This window comes from Pristiophorus japonicus, chromosome 7 (genome assembly GCF_044704955.1).
Source record: "Pristiophorus japonicus isolate sPriJap1 chromosome 7, sPriJap1.hap1, whole genome shotgun sequence".
Taxonomy (NCBI): Eukaryota; Metazoa; Chordata; class Chondrichthyes; family Pristiophoridae; genus Pristiophorus; species Pristiophorus japonicus.
The window spans coordinates 116,099,917-116,121,716 of NC_091983.1; the positions used below are offsets into that span (position 1 = coordinate 116,099,917).

General features: G+C 45.1%; 1 protein-coding gene across 3 annotated transcripts in view; it reads left to right on the top strand.

The window, feature by feature from the left end:
- ptprk (protein tyrosine phosphatase receptor type K) overlaps positions 1–21,800 on the top strand; it is a 779,294-nt gene that overhangs the window by 698,408 nt on the left and 59,086 nt on the right. For all 3 annotated transcript variants that reach the window (XM_070885263.1, XM_070885265.1, XM_070885264.1), the window contains 3 exons: positions 4,277–4,364; positions 5,900–5,976; positions 15,937–15,973. In XM_070885263.1, the coding sequence (XP_070741364.1) occupies positions 4,277–4,364; positions 5,900–5,976; positions 15,937–15,973 (202 nt within the window). The remainder of the gene's footprint in view (positions 1–4,276; positions 4,365–5,899; positions 5,977–15,936; positions 15,974–21,800) is intronic.

Here is a 21,800-nt window from a genome sequence, read left to right on the forward strand (position 1 = left end):
AGGGGGGAGAGTGTGAGAAACTGGGGAGAGGGGGGAGAGTGTGAGAAACTGGGGAGAGTGGGGAGATTGTGAGACTGGGGAGAGGGGGGAAGAGTGTGAGAAACTGGGGAGATTGTGAGACTGGGGAGAGGGGGGAGAGTGAGAGAGACTGGGGGGAGGGAGAGAGACTGGGTCAGAGGGAGAGAGAGAGACTGGGTCAGAGGGAGAGAGAGAGACTGGGACAGTGGGATGGAGAGGGAGAGAGAGAGAGAGAGTGAGAGACTAGGAGAAGGAGGGAGAGAGAGAGAGTGAGACTGGGACAGAGACACGGAGAGTGACTGGGACAGAAGGAGGGAGAGGGAGAGAGACTGAGACAGAGGGAGGGAGAGAGATACTGGGACAGAGGGAGGGGGAGAGAGAGTGACTGGGACAGAAGGAGAGAGACTGGGACAAAAAGAGAGAGAAGGAGAGAGACTGGGACAAAAAGAGAGAGAGGGAGACAGACTGGGACAGAAGAAGAGAGACAGACTGGGACAGAAGAAGAGAGAGACAGACTGGGACAAAAGAAGAGAGAGACAGACTGGGACAGAAGAAGAGAGAGACAGACTGGGACAGAAGAAGAGAGAGACAGACTGGGACAGAAGAAGAGAGAGAGAGACTGGGACAGAAGAAGAGAGAGAGAGACTGGGACAGAAGGAGAGGGAGAGAGAGAGAGAGAGAGAGAGAGAGAGAGAGAGACTGGGACAGAAGGAGAGAGAGAGAGAGAGAGAGAGAGAGAGAGACTAGGAAGAAGGAGAGAGAGAGAGAGAGAGAGACTGGGACAGAAGGAGAGAAAGACTGACAGAAGGAGAGAGAGAGACTGGGACAGAAGGAGAAAGAGAGAGAGACTGGGACAGAAGGGGAGAGAGAGAGACTCTGTGAACATACAAAAATGAGGGCCATACAACATCAGGCATCAGGACTCCAAATGATTCCACCCATCAGCAGTATTGTAATCTCCTTGGAGAGAGGAAAAAAAACATTGGACCAATTCAGGGAAAGATAATTCAGTAGATAAATATAACTGTGTTATTGTGAAATATGTGATGCATTTTGAAATTTTTATTTTGTTTCAACCCTATTTTGGCTATAAAAAAAAATTCAGTTACTGAGGAAAAATGTGATGGATGAAAAAAAACTTCAGAAAGCATTTTGAAAGATTTGTGGTGAACCCAGTGGTGAGACACTGCAACCAGGGTGCCAAGTTTATATAGAGAAAAGACCATTATTATTATGGGCATATAACTTACAATGGATGAATTTGGCACATGAAGTATGACAACAGGAAATCAAGTTGTGCAGACAGGATGTACATGGAGATGTAAGATATTTAATAATATTTAATTATTTGGGCAGCACTTAAAATACCCCTTATGGATGTACAAATAAGCTCTTGTTTTAGCTACAGTTTTACTGCACATACAGGGCTCAAATTTCCCCAGCTGCCTAGAGCGTCATAGTTAGGGGTGGCACGCCGACTTTTTGGGGCAAAAAAAAGCGCAAAAAATGTACCTGTTAATTTGGCCGCTCTCTCGTCGTCCGGATCCATCGGCGTGGCCCACGGGGGGGGGGGGCAAGCGCGGCCGGCAGGGGGCGGGGCTTGGGCCCAGCGTCTTGTGGAGTTCCGGCAGGGGGACGCATGTCTGTTTGAGCATGCTCAGTGCAACAGGAAGCTTGGCAATCGACCAATTAAAGGGAGAGCGTCCTCAGTATCATTGGTAATGAACCATATATAAAGGTACAGTTTAAATATTGATTTCTGTGTGGCTGAGGGAGTGGAAAGGAGTATTGGATAGGTGGAAGAAAGGTGAGAAGTGTGATTTTTGAACATTAGCCGAGTGTGAGTCCAATACACGAATGGCGCAAGAGCATGCAACACGAACAAAGAATTTCCTCCATGAGGAAGTGGAGAAACTAATGACTGTCATTGAGGAGAAATGGCTGGAGCTGGATATCAGCAAGAGTGGTCTGTCAAAAGTTTCACCCAAGGAAATGAGAAGAAGATGGAACCTCGTTGCAGAAGAATACTTCGCAAAGGTCAATACCACAAAATCTGGAAGCCAGTGCAAGAAGAAATGGCAGGACATTGGTCAAGTAGTGAGTGTAAGTAATATCTTCATCTTTAAATTGCATAGTCGCCCTTCAAATCAACCTGCTGACTGGCCTGACATGCGTCAGACTACTCATGCTACCCATCCTGCCCCCTCCTGTGCTGCTAACCATTTGACTGTTCTGTTGTATTTTGCAGAAGACGACGACACTCAACATCCTGAAGATCCACCAGTGGATCCCAATGCGTGCGCTCCGACCAAGGCGGGTGGGGGGAGGAGGGATCCATGGAAATGTGTGCATGGGAGAATGCTGACCATGATATGGATCGGTCCATAGTACAGGGCATCACACTGCCAGAAACCTCCATGAGCTCCTCGGCAACATTCCATGGGTTCACACCTTCTGAGGTCGCGGGTCCCAGTGGCGGTCGTGAAATGCATCTTGGGACACTCAGTGCCCCACCGTTCCAGGCTGCGCCTCACACTGGAGGGGTGCCACTAGGCAGACCCACGGTGAGGGGAAGGAGAAGCCGACCAGTCTCTCCTGAGATGCAGCTCTCAGCAGAGGTTAATCAGGTTCTGTCATTGGGTGAGGAGACCAATGCCCTCACAAGATCACTCGTGGTGGCCGTCAGTGGGGTGCTTGATGAGGTAGCGACACTGTCAGATGAAATCTCAGCACTGAGACGGGAAGTGAGGGCGGGCATTTCAGAGGGTGTGCAAATGATAGCAGATGCCATGAGGGAGCTAGCTTTTGCAGTAAGGGCACAAAGGTCGGATACTCAAATGCCACTCCCACTTCAATCCACGCACCAGCCACTGGCCAGACCCAAGCCGGGCCCCCAACCCCATCACCGACCCTATGAGGAAGTGCACTTTCCCTGAGATGTGGGTGAGAGATGGGTGCAGCCTTTCTTTGCTGTTGTTGAAGTGCACTGTAAAATATCCAATAAAAGATATTTTGCATTAAAACTGAATCATCCTCCATTAGGACCACACATTTAGGGACAACTGTAAAAAGTAAAAATCCCTAACCCCTACAGTCATGCGTGCCTGCCGCCCCTAGACCTGGCGGAAGGGCTAGCCGGTGCATGCTGCAGTCGGCAAGGTAGGACTGCTCTATTTTCAGTAGCTGATTTATCTTTCATTTATTTTTGATGATGTTGTGATATTGTGAAGGTCTTTAGTGCTTTAGAATCCTCTAACTCACCTTCCACCCACCCCCCACCCATATCTCTGGCTACCTGCGCTGATTTCTTAAATGTAGGTAAGGTTTTTCTGTGCCTAAAAAAGTGGCTACATACACTGGCCTAAGTTAGTTTGGAGTGACTTTGAGCTGGCCAAATTTGGCCAGAAGAGGCATAAGTGGCTTGTCACGCCACCTTTTGGAGAGAACAAACAAAACTAGAAAAAACCTAACTAACTGACTTACACTGGAGCAAGTTAAATGGGGAAATTTGCGATTTTTAAGTTAATCCAAAAAAAGCTACTTCAAAAAAAACGGGGCAACTCTTGGGGAAATTTGAGCCACAGACCTGAGACTAGCTTGTGTTTAAGTCCACAGTGATTGTATAGACAGAGCTCAGATTTCTTCAATTTTTCAGTAATTGTAAAAGCAATTGCAGGACGTATTGGGTGTGCGGGCATGCATGCACACACTATCAAAATGTAATTCATACAATTCCTGTCTTCACAATTTGGGTCGCAGTTGTCATTTTTGTCACACTCTACCCAAAGCAAATGGTGAAAGATAAAAATTAAGAGACTTTTGCTGAAAATATTGGAACTAATTTATCTTTTTAAAACTGCATTTTCAATGCGATTTGCTGAGCTGTAGTATTGGACGTTCATCCAATGTCCTGCTGGGCACCTAAACTTTTTGAGATCTGTCTGCATACTGAATAATATGCTTAAGTCCCCAACTGCTGGGAGATTCACTCCTTCAGTATTAATTCACTGTGGAATCAGATTATTATTGTTCTGTTGATTTCCAGTTTGCAGTGATGCAAAAGTGGCAGTATAACGATAGCTCTTATTTTGGAAATCTACTGTAATGCACCCTTTTTTAAAATAATGCAGTTAATATAATTGACATAATTTAGTCAATAGACAAGACATTGTTAATTGGATGGGCATAAAAAATTTGGATCTGTTGCCTTAAATGAAAAGCAGGAATCATTCTGTTAATAAATACTGTTCTTTTGCAGAGTTTCTTTGAAGGACAGTCTGCTTCCTGGGACATTGCTAAGAAGGATCAGAACAGAACAAAGAATCGCTACGGAAATATTATAGCTTGTGAGTTGATCTGTAAACAGTTATGAACCAGAATTTAAATTATTTTTATTGAAATTCAGTTGTCTCAATAATGAGAATTTAACTTTATATCTGAATTTCTTTAGAAGGGAAAAATGTCAGACCTACAACACTTCTTTGAATATTTCAGTTTTACCCTTTATTTCCTTTAGCTGTCTTCTATTGGTGCATTTCCTTTAATATCATGTCTCAATTTTTGCAACAAGTCTTTTATGTACCACCTTATCAAACACCCTGTGAAAATCCATATCCATAACATCCACCATATTCACTCTCTGTGATTGCCCACAAAATGTAATTAAATTGGTTGAGCATGATCTGCCTATTGCAAATTCATGCCAACTGTCTCTAATTATTCCATGTTTTTAACATAAGAACATAATAGGAGCAGGGGTAGGCCATTTGGCCCCTCAAGCCTTTCAATAAGATCATGGCTGAACTGATTATTGTTCTCTAATTGTTCATTCACTTCATCCTGTATTATGGATGCTAGAGGTTTACCCGCAACTGAGATAAGATTAATTGGCATATAAGAGGAGAGTCCATGATCTTGTGCTCCCAGTCAGAAGCTGTGTTCAAGATGGGGACAGGTTGGAGAATCAGGGATACTTTGTTAGAGTTTATGTCACTCTCCTGTGCTCCCTTTGACTGCAGCTTGCCATTGGAAGCATGGCAGTGTGGAGTCACTCCTCAAATTTCAAGTTTTTTCCCTTTTCTGAACAGGGATATAATATTTGCCACCTGTCAGAGTTTTTAACACTATTCCCCCTTCCAAAGATTTTTGCAGAAGTATTTGAGTGAGGCTTGAACTTATGACCTTCTGTCAGAGGTGGCAGTGCGACCACAGCCAAATGAGAAAAATGTTGGACTGCATAATTTTAGAACGTTTTATAATTGGTAGTAATACAAACTGTAATTACCTCTCGCATTGTTGTATGTAATTTTCACTAATAATCAACCACAATTCAAACACATAATAAGCTTTCACAATGGACAGAATATTCAACAGGATATTTTCAGTTTCTGTTGTTCAGCAGTATGCAGTGCTCTTTCCTTGTAGCACGTATAGCACTGCAAATCTACAGATTTCAAGCAGTCATATGGTTGGTTGTCGCCATGCAGGGAAGGACACACATCAATCCATTAAAGCAATTCTTGCCAAAAAATGTAGATAGATATTGTGAGGTTAATTTTTTTTTTTATAATACACTTCAGTGTTTGTATTTTGGTAAGTTCCTGGGGAGGTGGGGGGGGAAATCAGTTTGCACAGAGAACCTTCTAAAATTGCTTTCATAATGATTTTTAAATCTTGTCATTGTAATACCTGTACCTGAATCAGTTTTTGGACAAGTGGCAGTGTAACTATAACTCGTGTTTTAGAAATGCACAGTAATGCTCCCTTTATTAAAATAATGTAGTTATTATAGTTGATAAAATTGAATCGTGATCACGGTGTGTTTTATGTTGTTTGCTTAAATAAGAAGAAATTCAAAATGTGTACATTGTGTTTCCTACAGATGACCATTCCAGAGTCATTTTACAGTCACTAGAGGATGATTCAACATCAGATTACATTAATGCAAATTATATTGATGTAAGTTGTATTTCCCAGCAATACAATACTTTAGCATTTAATTTTTTTTCCTGTGCTGTGTCTAAAGATTGCAACTCTTACAATTTGCACCTTCTGTATTAAATTTGCTGGCACTCACTGACACTGTTGTGCTTTCTTTCACATCTGGCTTTGGTTTGGGCTGTAGATATGGCTGTACAGGGATGTAAGTATCACACTGAAAAAGCTAGATTTTTAAAAAATTAATACCAATTCATTTAATATACCAACATGTTACTAAAACAAGCAGCACCTGCAGCAGATAGCTGAGCAAACCCATTTGATTCTCTTCATAAAAGTGCATTTTTGATTTTCCATTGGCCTCACATAACATCAGAAGTAGCAAGAACATATTTCCTTGGCATTATTGTATGATATGGAAAAAAGGCCATAGTGTAAATAATACATTACTCTTGCTGAATTAAACTAAATTTAGTCTATGTTCTGCATTAGCCTATAATGGGAAAATTTATCTTTGATGTACATTACATGGAAATAAACTATGTAACTGCATTAGTAGTGGCTGCTCTGTCATTTAGAGCATCAGCTGGCTTTGTTAAAATTCCAAGAGCTGAAGTTGCAAAATGTTTGAATTGAATGATACTGTTAAGGAACTATGGCCAAAGGCACACATTATGAAGAGAATGAAGAAGTGCATGTAAATTAATCATTGTTATATATCTGCTATGGCTATCTGTTCTGCTTAGAACTTTGTTCTAATGCACATGTTTTAGGTGAAATTAATAGCTGTACGTCTTTAAAACAGTACAAGGTGGCCTGATGCACACTTTCCGGTCTATGGTGATATTTCAAAAATCACCAATTTTGTTAAATTGACAACTACAGTGTAAAGGATATGATTGTACTGTTTCATGGTCTTTTTGATCATGAATCTAAATTGAAATCTGTATTTGACTGAGGGTCGAGTTCATTTCATGGCAATGTAATATAAATACAGCTAGCTCCTGAAAGCATACTGATGCACACTAATGTATGTGTGTGTTTTTTGCATAACGCTGCCCTAAAGACGAAGTTAAAACACTGTTCTATGAAGTGGACTAGTGAGAAAGGCTTTCTGTTGAAAACAGTACCCTGCAATGCATTTGTACACAAGAAATTTTGGGTTGGTGAAAAGCAAAGCAATGTCAATGCAAACCATTGCCACATATTCCTGTACATGCCTCAATCTCCACTGCATTCCGTAATGTAGTACATACTAATTATGAAATTAAAATTGTTATCTGGACGACAAAATGTTGCACAGAATTGGAGACTCATGTTAGAACCACAACTTTTCCACCAGCCACTGAAGATTGCAATCATGAATAACTTGCTAAGAAATGGCAACACTGCATTTTGTCGTTTAAATAAACAACTTTCACTAAGATTTGTAGTGACAGCAAAATTCCATGACTAAAGAAAATGTTAAAATTGAAGTTTAGGTGAACACAATTTTAAGTGCTTACTTCTAATTCTTCCTCTCTGCCTGAAAGGGAAAGACAATTTGTTGTCTATGAACACTATATTTTCAACTTACAATGTAGTTCATTTTTGTTTCTTTAAGTATCCCATAATTGAATGTGAAACTGTCACCTCAATAATTGAAAAACATTTTAATAGATTTCCATGAAATTCAAAAAAGGGAATTAAGCTTTGATTTTCCAATATGGGTACAGTTTCTAAATCTAGACTTTTATCTCATCAGCTTGTTGGTTCCTTTCAGTTTAGCGAAGTTTTAAACTATACCTACACATTTTCTTCAGCTGTAACCATGGACATAATGTCAATAAGCAAAATCACTAACAGATTTTAATTAATTGTGTAAATAACTTGTCACCAAATACTGAATTGAAAATCAAACACAAAATCTCCCGTTATAGATCTGAGATTTGTCATTCAACAAATGCCCATACATTTCAAGCTAATGCAAAGCACACATTTAAAATGGTGCACAAGTGTAGCATTGTTGAAAACGATGGCAAAGTTTTTGTCTGTGCACTATTTGTACTGAAATTATAAACATGTTCTTTCTAAATAGGTAATGATTTCCTTAGACACAGCACAAGGGGCTAGAAATTCAACAAGTTTGCGACCGTTTTTCTGCCAGGGCGAAGCAATATTTTTTTTGGCACTAAACGAGCCACACAACATTTTGCGCCCGGGTGGAAATTTCGACAGTGTTTTTGCGGCAGTGCGAAAAGTTATCGCCCGCCTGATTTCTTTTTTTTTTTAAAGTGTTTTTAATGACATCAATCGGCATGCAATGCTGCGCAACCGCCACGGGCGGTAAATTCGGCGATATCGTCCGTTTTATCACCCACCCGGAAAAAACAGTCAGATCCAGGTCGCACCCGTGCTAACAGCGCTATCTTGAAAACAGAGCACAAGTTCAGTGCATAAAAGAATTTGGAGAAGGAAAACTGCATTTTAAACAATGAAGTTTTATGTGAGTTTATAGTTCGTTTTAAAGGATATTTAAAACATTTTTTTTTAAATGGGGGCTCTACTATATCAGCCATGATTTCTGTCTGCTTTTTGTATGAAGCGTCGAGCTAGAAGAAGGCTTATTGATGAGCATTTTGTGCGTAATTGAAGAGCTCACAGACGTAAGGGGAGGAGGCCTTACCCCTCACGAGTTTACAGGGAACAGCTCTCTGAGGCTGCGCTTCCGAAAAGAGGTGGTCACAGAGATATGCCAGCTCATAAAGACAGATCTACAGTCTACCAGCGGGCACAGGACTGCATTGCCCGTCGAGGTGAAGGTGGCTGTGGCACTTGCCTTCTATGCCTCCGGCTCCTTTCAGGCATCAGCGGGGGACATATGCTCCATCTCGCAGTACGCTACACATAGCTGCATTCGCTAGGTGGCTACTACACTGTACACACACAGGATAATAAAGTTCCCAATAACCAAGGAGGCACAGAATGAGAGGGCTATAGGTTTTGGATGAATTGCTGGCTTCCCCAAGGTTCAGGCTGATATTGACTGCGAGCACCTTTCCTCAATCCAGAGGTTTGCCGAAACCAAAGGGATTCCACTCCCTGACTGTACAGATCATCTGCAACCATACTTAGTGCATCATGGCGGTAAATGTCCAATTTCCAGGGAGCACCCATGATGCTTTCCTCTTACGTGAGAGCAGTGTCTCATGCCTGTTCGAGCATCAGCCACAAGGCCAGAGCTGGATGCTGGGGGACAAAGGTTACTGCCTCGCCACCTGGCTCATGGAACCCTCAGACAGAAGCCAAACATCACTATAAGGACAAAGATATAGACGATATAGCCACATGCAACATCATCGAAAAGACAATTGGAGTGCTCAAGCAGCGTTTCCAATGCCTGGATCACTCTGGAGGCTGCCTGCAAAACTCCCTTCAGCAGATCTCTGAGTTCATTGTGGTATGCTGCAGCTACACAACTTCGCCATCGTGAGGGAATAGGATTTGCCACTGGTGACTGCAAGACCACCTTAGGAGAGAAAGGAGGATGAGGAGCCTGGCGATGAACCCCATTCCACCACCACCACACAGGGGAGGCCGTGGAACTTTCGCCACTTTAAAAGCCTTACGGCAACAGCTCATAATTCAACGCTTTGGAGACACCATGGGCCCAAGTTTCCACATGCACCTAGAACGGCGCAGTCCCGACCTGGACGCTCGTTTTTCGCGCCACAAAGTGCGCCTAAAAAAATCCTCGGTATTCTCCACCTACCTGCAGGTCCTCTGGCCCTCGGCGCAGCCAGCATAAGCTGTGGGGGGGCGGAGCCAGGTCCCTGCGCTGAAAACAGTGACGGGACCTCTGCACATGCGCGCTACAGTGGGCACGCAAGTGCAGTAGCTCCAGGCGCCGAACTGTGTGGGAGGGGCCCGAAGCACGCAGTCCCTAGCCCTGGCCGAATGGCCTCACTGGGGCTGCGTGAATAAGGCTCCTCCCACGGCCAGCTCCTGCTTCCCCCCCCCCCCCCCCCCGACCAGACCCGACAACCGCTCCCCGCCCCCCCCCCCCCCCCCCTGCCTCCGGACCAGACCCGACACCCACTCCCCCTCCCCCGACTGGACCCGACCCGACCCGCGCTCCTGTCCCTGCTCCCCGCCTCCCCGACTGGACCCGACCCGACCCGAACCGACCCGCGCTCCTGTTCCCGCTCCCCGCCCCCCCGACTGGACCCGACCTGACCCGCGCTCCTGTTCCCGCTCCCCGCCCCCCCGACTGGACCCGACCTGACCCGCGCCCCCGACCCGACTCCCGCTCCCGGACTGGATCCGACCTGACCTCCCCCCCTCCCTCTCTCTCGCTCCCTCCCCCCCTCTCTCTCGCTCTTCATCCCCCCCCCCTCTCTCTCTCTCCCTCCCCCCCCCTCTCTTTCTCTCTCTCCCTCCCCCCCCCTCTCTCTCTCCCCACCTCCCCCCCCCCCCCCCCCCGGACCCGAACCCGAACCGAACCTCCCCGACCCGACCAAACGCCACCTACCTGTAAATCTGGTGCTGGGGAAGGGCCCTGCCCGAAGTCTCGGGTCGGCCCGTTCAGCCTTCGGTCCCGAAAGGCCTGCCTGAAGCACTTTCACACAGGTAGGAAGATGGTTTATTTAATCTTTTCTTTGCTTATAAATGTTTATTCAGGTTGGATTTATTTGTATAATATTTGTATAAGTATAAATAAGGATTTATTATAGAATTTTATGACTTCCCTCCCCCCCCCCCCAACCTCGTCCTGGACGCCTAATTTGTAACCTGCGCATGATTTTTTTTAATGTGTAGAACAGGTTTTTTCAGTTCTACAAAAATCTTCACTTGCTCCATTCTACTTTAGTTTGGAGTACGTTTTCACTGTGGAAATTTTCAAATCAGGCGTCAGTAGCCGGACACGCCTCCTTTTGAAGAAAAAATTCTGTTCCAAAGTAGAACTGCTCTACCTGACTAGAACTGCAGAAAAAAAAATGTGGAGAATTGCGATTTCTAAGATAGTCCGTTCTCCACCAGTTGCGCCTAAAAAATCAGGTGCAAATCATGTGGAAACTTGGGCCCCATATGTGGATCCCTGGTGAAGCTCTGAGTATGGAAGGCCTGGCTTCTGATTGGTGAGCCTCCTGCTCAGCCTCGCCACCCACAGGTGATGTCGGTCTGGGTGTGACACCGGGGACTGTAGTGTCAAATATCGAGACCATCAATTGTGCATGGGCATTGACAGCCTGGGTGGTTTCGCGGCTCGCACGGACAATCTGCGATGTGCCCTCCCTCATGTCCGTGGATTGTGCCGCAATGCTTGCGGGAATACTACCCAACACCTCCAGGAGCTGTCTGATGAGCTGGATGCTCTCCCTGGACAGTCCCACTATGTCCAGGTGTGCGTTTGCCTGTCTGTCAGCAGACCGGCTTTGCCGACTCACCCCCTGGAGAGACACTGGCCCCAAGTTTCCACACGCGGCAAAACAGGCGCCCCTCCGAGCTGGGCGCCCGTTTTTCGCGCCGGAAACGGCACCTGAAAAAAAACACGCTATTCTCGAGCGCTTTGCAGCTCGATGTCAGCTTGGCGTGGCGCCCAGGGGGCGGAGCCTACCACTCGCGCCAATTTTGTAAGTAGGAGGGGGCGGGTACCATTTAAATGAGTTTTCTTCGTTCCGGCAACTCTGCGCGTGCGCATTGGAGCGTTCGCGCATGCGCAGTGTGAAGGAAACATTGGCACTCGGCCATTTTTGTAGTTCTTTGTAGCTGTTCAATTTTTAAAATTTTTTAATAAAACCACATTGCCCTTCCATGATCAGCACTGAGGCTTCTTGCAGCAGTGAGAAGGCTGCAGGAAGCCTCAGAAGTTGAGGCAGCCGTTTCCCGACGGGCCCGACCGACGGCAGGGGGGAGGCCTCCCCCCTGCCGTCGGGAATGGCTGCCTCAACTTCTGAGGCTTCCTGTAGCCTCCTCCCTGCCTCCCCCCCGCTGCGGTCGGTCGGGCCCTCACTGCCTGATCCCGCCCCTGCCGTCGGGAACGGCTGCCTCAACTTCTGAGGCTTCCTGCAGCCTTCTCACTGCCTCCCCCCCCCATTGCCGTCGGGAACGGCTGCCTCCCCCCCGCTGCCGTCGGTCGGGCCCTCACTGCCTCCTTCTCCCCCCCCCCCCCCCGCTGCCGTCGGGAACAGCTGCCTCTTCCCTGCCTCCCCCCCCCATTGCCGTCGGGAACGGCTGCCTCCCCCCCCGCTGCCGTCGGTCGGGCCCTCACTGCCTCCCCCCCCCCCTGCCATCGGGAACGGCTGCCTCAACTTGAGGCTTCCTGCAGCCTTTTCCCTGCCTGAAGCACTTTCACACAGGTAGGAACATGGTTTATTTAATCTTTTCTTTGCTTATAAATTTTTATTCAGGTTGGAATTATTTGTATAATATTTGTATAAGTATAACTAAGGATTTATTGTAGAATGTAATGACTTCCCTTCCCTTCCCCCACCCCCACCCCCCCCACCTCGTTCTGGGCGCTTAATTTGTAAACTGCGCCTGATTTTATAATGTGCATGCAAGGTTTTTTCAGGCCTACAAAAATCTTCACTTGCTCCATTCTAAGTTAGCTTGGAGTACGTTTTCACTGTGGAAACTTTCAAATCAGGCGTCAGTGGCTGGACACGCCCCCTTTTGAAAAAAATATTCTGTTCCAAAGTGAAACTGTTCTAACTGACTAGAACTGCAGAAAACTTAAATGTGGAGAATTGCGATTTCTAAGGTACTCCGTTCTCCACCAGTTGCTCCTAAAAATCAGGAGCAAATCATGTGGAAACTTGGGGCCATAATATGGGATTCAACTCCAGTGATGCGTTGCTGCACGCCACTTATACCCAGGGCCTTGGATGGCTCAAAGCCAGAGAATGGATCTTTCTCGGACGAACTAGTGACCGCAGCAAAAAAGAGGTGTCAAGTAGATCGCCCCCCCCCCCCCCCCGCCCTCAGGAATAGGTTGCTCCGTTTGCTCCTCCCGTGCAGGTTCCTCATCCTCGGCGTCACCCTCGTCCCCCTCCACATGATGGACTGAGGTGGAGGCTTCCATTCGAGGATGTGGTGCATGCGGCGACTCATTTGGAAATAGCAAACAACAGATGAGTGGTCAGCGGCAGGATGTCATGAGTAAGATCACCGAGCACGGGCTCATTTGAAGGACAATTGCTACTGCATTATATGTAGTCGAGAGAGACTGTGGACCCAAGTCCACAGACGCTACATCACATTGCCCCAACCCTAGTCCAGAGACACTGCATCACATTCCCCCACCTAGCCCAAGGATTTCACAAGACTTACCCTCAGTTTCGAACAGGGGCTCAGCACTTCATTCCCCCCCACCCCCATAGGTAGTTGTCCTCCCTGAGGCGCCAATCAGACCAGCCATTCATTCCTCGAGGTCTGTCAGAGACATGGTTCTGGGTGGACCGCCGCCTGTCCGTCACTGCTCTTGGCAGTTGTGGGACATCTTTCCTTGCAAAGATGGGAATGGTTACCAGAGGGCACGTCTGCTCTTGTGGCACACACACATAGCCATCAAAGCACTTATACCATACTGTGTGCATTTAATGCAGTCCTCTGTTTAATGGCCTTGGAAGTTGCACGTGGTTCACGAGGAAGACATCGAAGTGCAGAAACTATTTTAAGATTTCAGAAAGCCGTCTCAATAATGTGTAATGATCATTCATGGCAAATAAGGCTCAACACTGAACCTACCTATACCAACATGTCAGATTTATAATTTAAGTAATGAAGGAGTGCATTAATAAAAATATTACTTACTCTGACAATCCTGCAATGGTCATTGAACCTCTTGCAGCATTGGGTGTAGGTCCTTCTAATGTTGTCCACGAAAGAAGACACTTTAGAAATGCTGGTCCAAAGATGCCTAACAACTGCTGGGAGGGGTTTACTTGCACCCCTCCTATTTAATTCCTCTCATCTCCTCTCCACAGCTGTGATAAGGACCTCGTTCGACTCATTACTAAACTTCCTGGCTCTCTGCCAGTTCCCATCATCTTCCATCATGCCTGCTATCTGTAAATGGCTGATTCAGCCCTGGGTGTACTGCGCAGGCACTCCCTGACAACTGACCAGAAACGCGGGAAGAAAAAAAAGGCAAAATAAAAAATTTTTGCATGCGCAGAAGATCTGGGTTTTTTTTCAATAGCAAATTTCGGCTCCGCGCACACATTCATTTGTGCAACACCGGATTTATCGCTCTCGCCAGTCATAGTTAGGCAAATATTGCTAGGTTCGGCGATAATGGTTCTGCGATGGTTAAAAAAAATTCCGCTGCGATTATTGCCCAAAAACAGGTGAAATTGCTATAACCCAAATTTCTAGCCCATTGTGTCTTGAACTAGAGATCTTGTCTTTCACCATATCTTTTCATTTCGAAAAAACTGTAAGATTTTAACGTGGGTACTTTTATTCTGATTGTTAAATGTTCAGTGAGCATTCCTAAGTGCGTTAATGCATGATGGAACTGGAACTTTGTTGTATTAAGGAAAATGTTTTTTTACATGTTCTCTTCATTTTACATACTTCCTGCATAGGATAGTTTTAGCAGAGCCACTGCATGTAATTTGAGTCACCATGACATTCTCTGTAACACTAAATAGAAGTGTATTTGAAGTACTGAAATAAGCAATATATTTTTGGATCAGGATGATTAGGTGCTACATATATCCCTTTTTTGGTTAAAATGTATCTACGACTGATGTCCTAAAACAAATCTCACATCTATGCTGTATTTAAATTTCATGAGCTTGAATCAAATCAAATAGTTTCCAATAGGTTTTTAACATACCCTTTCTATCCTCGCCCTTGTTCTCTTCCACACCCTGTCTCAAAGAGAAAGTAAGTGATGCTGCATTGACACTGCAGTTCCTGGTCTGAGACTCATGGCTGCAGTATGGGTTTCAGCCAGACAGTACTCATTTACGCTGCCTGGCTGAATTCCAATTCTGCTGCCTGGAAGAGAGTTTATCTCCCAGCAATTAAAATTGAAACACTTCAAACATATTGATAAGGACATGGGCACTCTGTAACCATTCAAATTGAAACCCGGTATGTTATAATCATGTCTAAGGAACCTCATGAGAACTTTTTAAATCCAGATTAAGACTCCCTCTCCCGGGAGTCTCGCACTGCTTCTTCTGCCTGACTGAATTAATACTACAGCTTTAATTTTGCTGCAAAGCCCAAAACTGCTTCATGACGATGCTAAAGTTGCAGTGTCTAAACACCATTAAAGTTCATGTAGTTTTATTATTTGCAAACATCCCTGTGTGCTTTTATTTATTCACATTAGTTACAGTATTTTGTTAGTCATCATTTCCTTCACCAGATTTATTTCTATATTTTATTCACTTCATTTTTTTTAAAATGAGGTAACATTTTCTGGTAAGTCACATCATATGTACCTGACTATTTCAATATAAAAATGACATTAATGTGTTGACCTATAATTTCTGTCTATTATAAGCCCTAAGTTTATGTTTATGGTAAAGATGTTCAAAAGTACTATACTGTATAAGGTCATCTAACAATTGCTAGCCTGTCATATTAAGGAAAGTCAAGCAAAAAATGATAATTGCGAAGGCGCACCCATTTTCTTGCAATACTGATTTATAATCCATTCTTTTTCTTTTTAACTTTAACTTAATCACAATAATTATTTCATTGCAAATCTGTTCCTGATCAATTAGAATAGATGTTTAAAATCTTTGTTCTTAATTGGCATTAGTCTTTATTCAGTTTGGTGAAAATTGTTGAAACCCAATTCAGCTGGCAGATCTTTATCATTGTGTTCCCTTTGAGTAGGGAAGTAAAGTCACTATTAGCACATATTAACATAGTAAATGAAGGTCTTCCAGTTGTACATTTCTCCAAATAGAATTGCTGGAGACCAGACCAATCTTCTTTCCAGATGGTGTAAATTTATGAAACTTTTATCATTTATAGGGGTACCACAGGCCAAGTCATTATATAGCTACACAAGGTAAGAATCTTGCATTAAATAACTCAAGTGCATTTGAGGTTCTAAAAATTGTTGCATTATGTAAGATCTCACAACATAATTAAAGCTGTTTCTATGACCTAACGTTGTAGTCCTAAGTTATATTGTAGAAACTATCGTAAATCTATTTCTCCTAAAGTTCTAAGCTTAAACTGTGACTTTGTTATCCACTTTGGTGGTAAAAACAGAGAGACAGACTATTATCTGAATGGTGACAGATTAGGAAAAGGGGAGGTGCAACGAGACCTGGGTGTCATGGTACATCAGTCATTGAAGGTTGGCATGCAGGGACGGTTAAGAAAGCAAATGGCATGTTGGCCTTCATAGCGAGGGGATTTGAGTACAGGGGCAGGGAGGTGTTGCTACACTTGTACAGAGCCTTGGTGAGGCCACACCTGGAGTATTGTGTAACTTGAGGAAGGACATTCTTGCTATTGAGGGAGTGCAGCGAAGGTTCACCAGATTGATTCCCGGGATGGCGGGACTGACCTATCAAGAAAGACTGGATCAACTGGGCTTGTATTCACTGGAGTTCAGAAGAATGAGAGGGGACCTCATCGAAACGTTTAAAATTCTGATGGGTTAAGACAGGTTAGATGCAGGAAGAATGTTCCCAATGTTGGGGAAGTCCAGAACCAGGTGTCACAGTCTAAGGATAAGGGGTAAGCCATTTAGGACCGAGATGAGGAGAAACTTCTTCACCCAGAGTGTGGTGAACCTGTGGAATTCTCTACCACAGAAAGTTGTTGAGGCCAATTCACTAAATATATTCAAAAAGGAGTTAGATGAAGTCCTTACTACTAGGGGGATAAAGGGGTATGGCGAGAAAGCAGGAATGGGGTACTGAAGTTGCATGTTCAGCCATGAACTCATTGAATGGCGGTGCAGACAAGAAGGGCCGAATGGCCTACTCCTGCACCTATTTTCTATGTTTCTATGTGACCAGGCGGAATAGTGCCCTGGATAAAGTACAAAACATATAAAGTGACATAGGTCCAGTGCATTCATAATTCATGATACTTTTATTTTGTGCACAATACAGGGACATCAGCTTGCACTGATATAGTGACTTTAACATTAAAAAGCAACTCATGAAATTTCAGAGAGCTGTAAGAAAAAAAGGGTAACAAGCCAAATAAGGAAAACACTAGGAGGCATGACCTAGTTTGATCAATGAGGTGGGTTTTAAGGAGATTGAGAAGGAAAGGCAGAGGGGTTTGGGGACGGTATTTCAGAGTGTGGGGCCAGCGGTAGGGTAAAGAAAGGGAGGTTGTATAAAGAGGTGGGACCAGAGGAACAGAGTTAGGAGAGTTGTAATCATCTGAAGAGGTTGGAGATAGAGAAGGGCCTGATCTCAGAGCACTTTAAACGCAAGGATGAGGAATTTTAAATTGGAGTCGTTGGGAGCTAATATAGGGAAGCGAGAACAGGAATGATGGGTGAAAGGAACATGGTCCAGGAGAGGATGTGAGCAACAGAGTTTTGGATGAGCTGAAATTTAGAGAATGGACAATGGGAGGCTGGCCAGATTTGGAATAGTTGACTTTGAAGGTGACAGAGGAATCGTTGAGGGTTTCAGCAGCAGATGGACTGAAGTAGGGGTGTTGGAAGGCAATGTAATGGAGGTGGAATCAGGCTGTCTTTTGGATGAAGAGGATCTGGGGTTGGAGCTCATCTCGGGGTCCAATAAAACACTGAGGTTGTGAATAGTCTGATTTGACCTGAATCAGTGACTGGGGTGGAGGATGGAGTCGATGGTAAGGATACAGGGTTTACATCAAGAGCCAAAGACATTAGCTTTGATCTTCGAAGTATTTAGCTGGAGCTGTTTGTGAATTGTACTTAATTCAGAATGTTTTGCTTACAAATGAGGTTTACATTTACTGCATTTGGAAGGGAGATTCAAAGAGCAGCTTATCTGAAGAGTTAAAGTGTTAGTGATGGTTCCGTTTGCTTGAAAACACTATCTTAATACTAGATAGTCTTTATGAATGTAGTCCTGATTTTCAGTGTGCTCTTGAAAGTGATTAACATGCAATATTTGTGTCAAAATTACATCTGATAGTCATAGAACAGCAACAAATCACAATTGAACATGTGGAGAATTTACTAACGAATCAGTAGAATTGTATTTTTATAAGGTCTCAAAGCCAGTCGCTTCCAGCAAGTCCTTGATAACCTGGCTTCTCAATAATTGGAGTCGGAGATTTACAAGCATTTGCCAATCTACTGATAAATCTACCTCAGCAACAAATAATTATCCTCTAATTGACCTCAGTATGTATATTTTTACTAAGATTAGACTTTGTGGCCATATTAAATATAAATTCACAGCAGAATAATATGCTGTGCATGATATAGTATGGCTCAGAGACGTGGACCATATACAGTAGACACCTCAAATCACTGGAGAAATACCACCAACGATGTCTCAGCAAGATCCTGCAAATCCCCTAGGAGGACAGGCGCACCAACGTTAGCGTCCTCGACCAGGCCAACATCCCCAGCATCGAAGCACTGATCACACTCGACCAGTTCCGTTGGGCGGGCCACATTGTTCACATGCCTGACACAAGACTCCCAAAGCAAGCGCTCTACTCGGATCTCTTACACAGCAAGCGAGCCCAAGGTGGGCAGAGGAATCATTTCAAGGACACCCTCAAAGCCTCGATAAAATGCAATATCCGCACCGACACCTGCGAGTCCCTGGCTAAAGACTGCCCTAAGTGGAGGAAGTGCATGTGGAGGGCGCTGAGCACCTTGAGTCCCGTCGCCGAGAGCATCCAGAAAACAAGCGCAGGCAGTGGAAGGAGCCTGTCCCACCCACCCTTTCCTTCAACGACTGTCTGTCCCACCTGGGACAGAGACTGTAATTCCCATATTGGACAGTTCAGCCACCTGAGAACTCACTTTTAGAATGGAAGCAAGTCTTCCTCGATTTCGAGGGACTGCCTATAATGATGAGTATAACACTTCTGTTGTTAGAACAGAGCATATCCTTCACAGACTGTCTGATAGTGCTACAGGTACAATGTCTGAAATCTGGCAAACTCGGGACAAAATCCGTGCCGGTTTTTGGGTTTTGCCGAATTTCGAACCTCACTGTTAGTGCTCCTCGCCCACCGATCCTCCGCTCCTTACCGCCCGCCACTTCTCTGCTCCTCACCACCCGACGATTCTCTGCTTCTCACCGCCCGTGGTCCCCCGGCACTGTTTTTTTTACCGGTTTCCTCGTCCCTCGCCGCCTGATGTCACCATCTTGGCCGCCTCAAAAAATGTCCAGTTTTTGGAATTTCGGATTCGGGACGTTGCACCTGTATTTCAAATACACTGAAAAATATCAAGTTACTTCGCATTAGTACTATCAAACAATATTTACACTCTTGAATGGGGAATGTGGAAACAGAAAGTTTAACATTAATGGAAAATCTGATACAAAAGGGCCCCGCCACCAAGGAAGTGTTCGATCAGGGCCCCGCCGCCGTGGAGAAGTTCCTTGTCTGGCCCGAGGTAGGTGGGGTTGGACAGCTGAGGTAAAGGGGAAGGAGGGGGGGCCGCGCAAAGTCTGGGTGAGCGAAGTCGGTTCGCCGAGACGGGGGGAGTCCGGATAGCGGAGCATTTTCCGGTTTCCGGATGACCCGCCACAGATCGGCTCGGTGTCCGGATTCCGGAACATTCTGGATTCCGGAACTCCGGATTTTGGAGGTCGAACCTGTAATACAATTGATAAGCTGCCAGAAATTAAGGAGAGCAACCTTCATATTTGCGATCCAAAATTGCGACATACATAGCAGTCCATTCTATAATACAATGGCTGCATTTTACTCTTGTCACCGGAGCTTTAATTTTTTTTAACTGCATCAAAGAACTTGATACTTTGTGTGAATCTAAAAGGAAATTACCCCAATTCAAAAGTGATGACCTTTACACATGCAATGTTTAAACAGGATTTCCTTTCATAGGGCAATAAGTGACAAATAGTGTATAATGTGGGGAAATGTGAAATTACTCACTTTGGTAGGAAGAATAGAAAAAGAGAATAGTTTTTAAATGTGGGAAACTGTTAAATGTTGGTGTTCGGAGAGATTTAGGTGTCTTCGTTCAGGAAATACAGAAAGTTAGTGTTATGTATGTAAACTTGTAATTACCATGTCTAACCACCAGAGGGCTTATCCCCTGGAGTCCCAAGGGATCCCACAATCCCTTGGGAGCACCTGTATATAAAGAGGCCTCACACGCTGGAGAGTCACTCTGAGATCTGTAATAAAGGACTACGGTCACACTTACATTGAGCTTGCAGTATCTAGTCTGACTTTTTATCCAAGCCACAACAACTGGCGACGAGATACAGATAATGAGCCCCAATGCAACAATGCAGGGAACTGTGGGCATCCTGGAGAAATTTTCAGAGGGAGATGATTGGGAAACCTTCGTGGAGTGACTTGACCAGTACTTCGTGGCCAACGAGCTGGAAGGAGAAACGACGCTGCCAAACAAAGGGCGATCCTCCTTACCGTTTACAGGGCATCAATGTATGGCCTCATGAAAAACCTGCTCACTCCAGCAAAACCCACAGACAAGTCATACGATGAGTTGCACACGCTGGTCCGGGAGCATGTAAACCCGAAGAAAAGCTTTCTGATGGCGAGGTAACGGTACTACACATACAAGAGGTCTGAAGGCCAGGAAGTGGCGAGCTATGTCGCCGAGCTAAGGTGCCTTGCAGGACATTGCGAATTTGAAGGACACTTGGAGCACATGCTCAGGGACTTCTTTGTACTTGGTATTGGCCATGAAGTAATATTTCGCAAACTTTTAACTGTAGAGACCCCAACCTTGAGTAAAGCCATAGCGATAGCCCAGACATTTATCTCCACCAGTGACAATACCAAACAAATTTCCCAGTACACTAGTGCTGCTGCAAGTACTGTGAGCAAAGTAACATTGTTTTCGAATCAAAATGTACATGGCAGGACTTACATGCCTGTAGCTGCATGCCGCAGGTGACTGAGTCCACCATCAAGGGTGAATACAAGGCAATTAACACCTTGTTGGCGCTGCGGGGGTGATCATCGATTACCTTCATGCCGCTTCAAAGGATATGTTTGCAAGGGCTGTGGAACAATGGGACACCTTACAACGTATGTGCAGGCGAGCTGCAAATCCTGCTAATCTTGCAAACACCATGTTGCAGAGGAGGACAGATCCACGGTGGATCATGACGAACCAGAGCCTCAGATCGAGGAGGCAGAGGTACATGGGGTGCACACATTTACCACAAAGTATCCCCCGATAATACTGAAGGTTGAATTAAATGGACTCCCGGTGTCCATGGAGCTGGACACGGGTGCAAGCCAGCCCATAATGAGTTTTTAAAAAAACTTTCGATAAGTTGTGGTGCAACAAGGCTTCAAGGCCAGTCCTGACTCCCATTCCCAAACTGAGAACGTACACGAAGGAACTGATTCCCGTAATTGGCAGTGCTACCGTAAAGTTCTCCTACGATGGAGCGGTGCACGATTTACCACTCTGGGTGGATGGCCCCACGCTGTTCGGCAGGAGCTGGCTGGGAATGATACGCTGGAACTGGGACGATGTCCGAGCGCTTTCGTCTGTCGGCGACACCTCATGTGCCCAGGTCCTAAGCAAGTTCTCCTCATTGTTTGAATCAGGCATCGGGAAGTTCCAAGGAGCAAAAGTGCAGATCCATTTGATTCCGGGGGCGCGATCCATCCATCACAAGGCGAGAGCGGTACCTTACATGATGAGAGAGAGGGTGGAGATCGAGCTGGACAGGCTGCAACGAGAG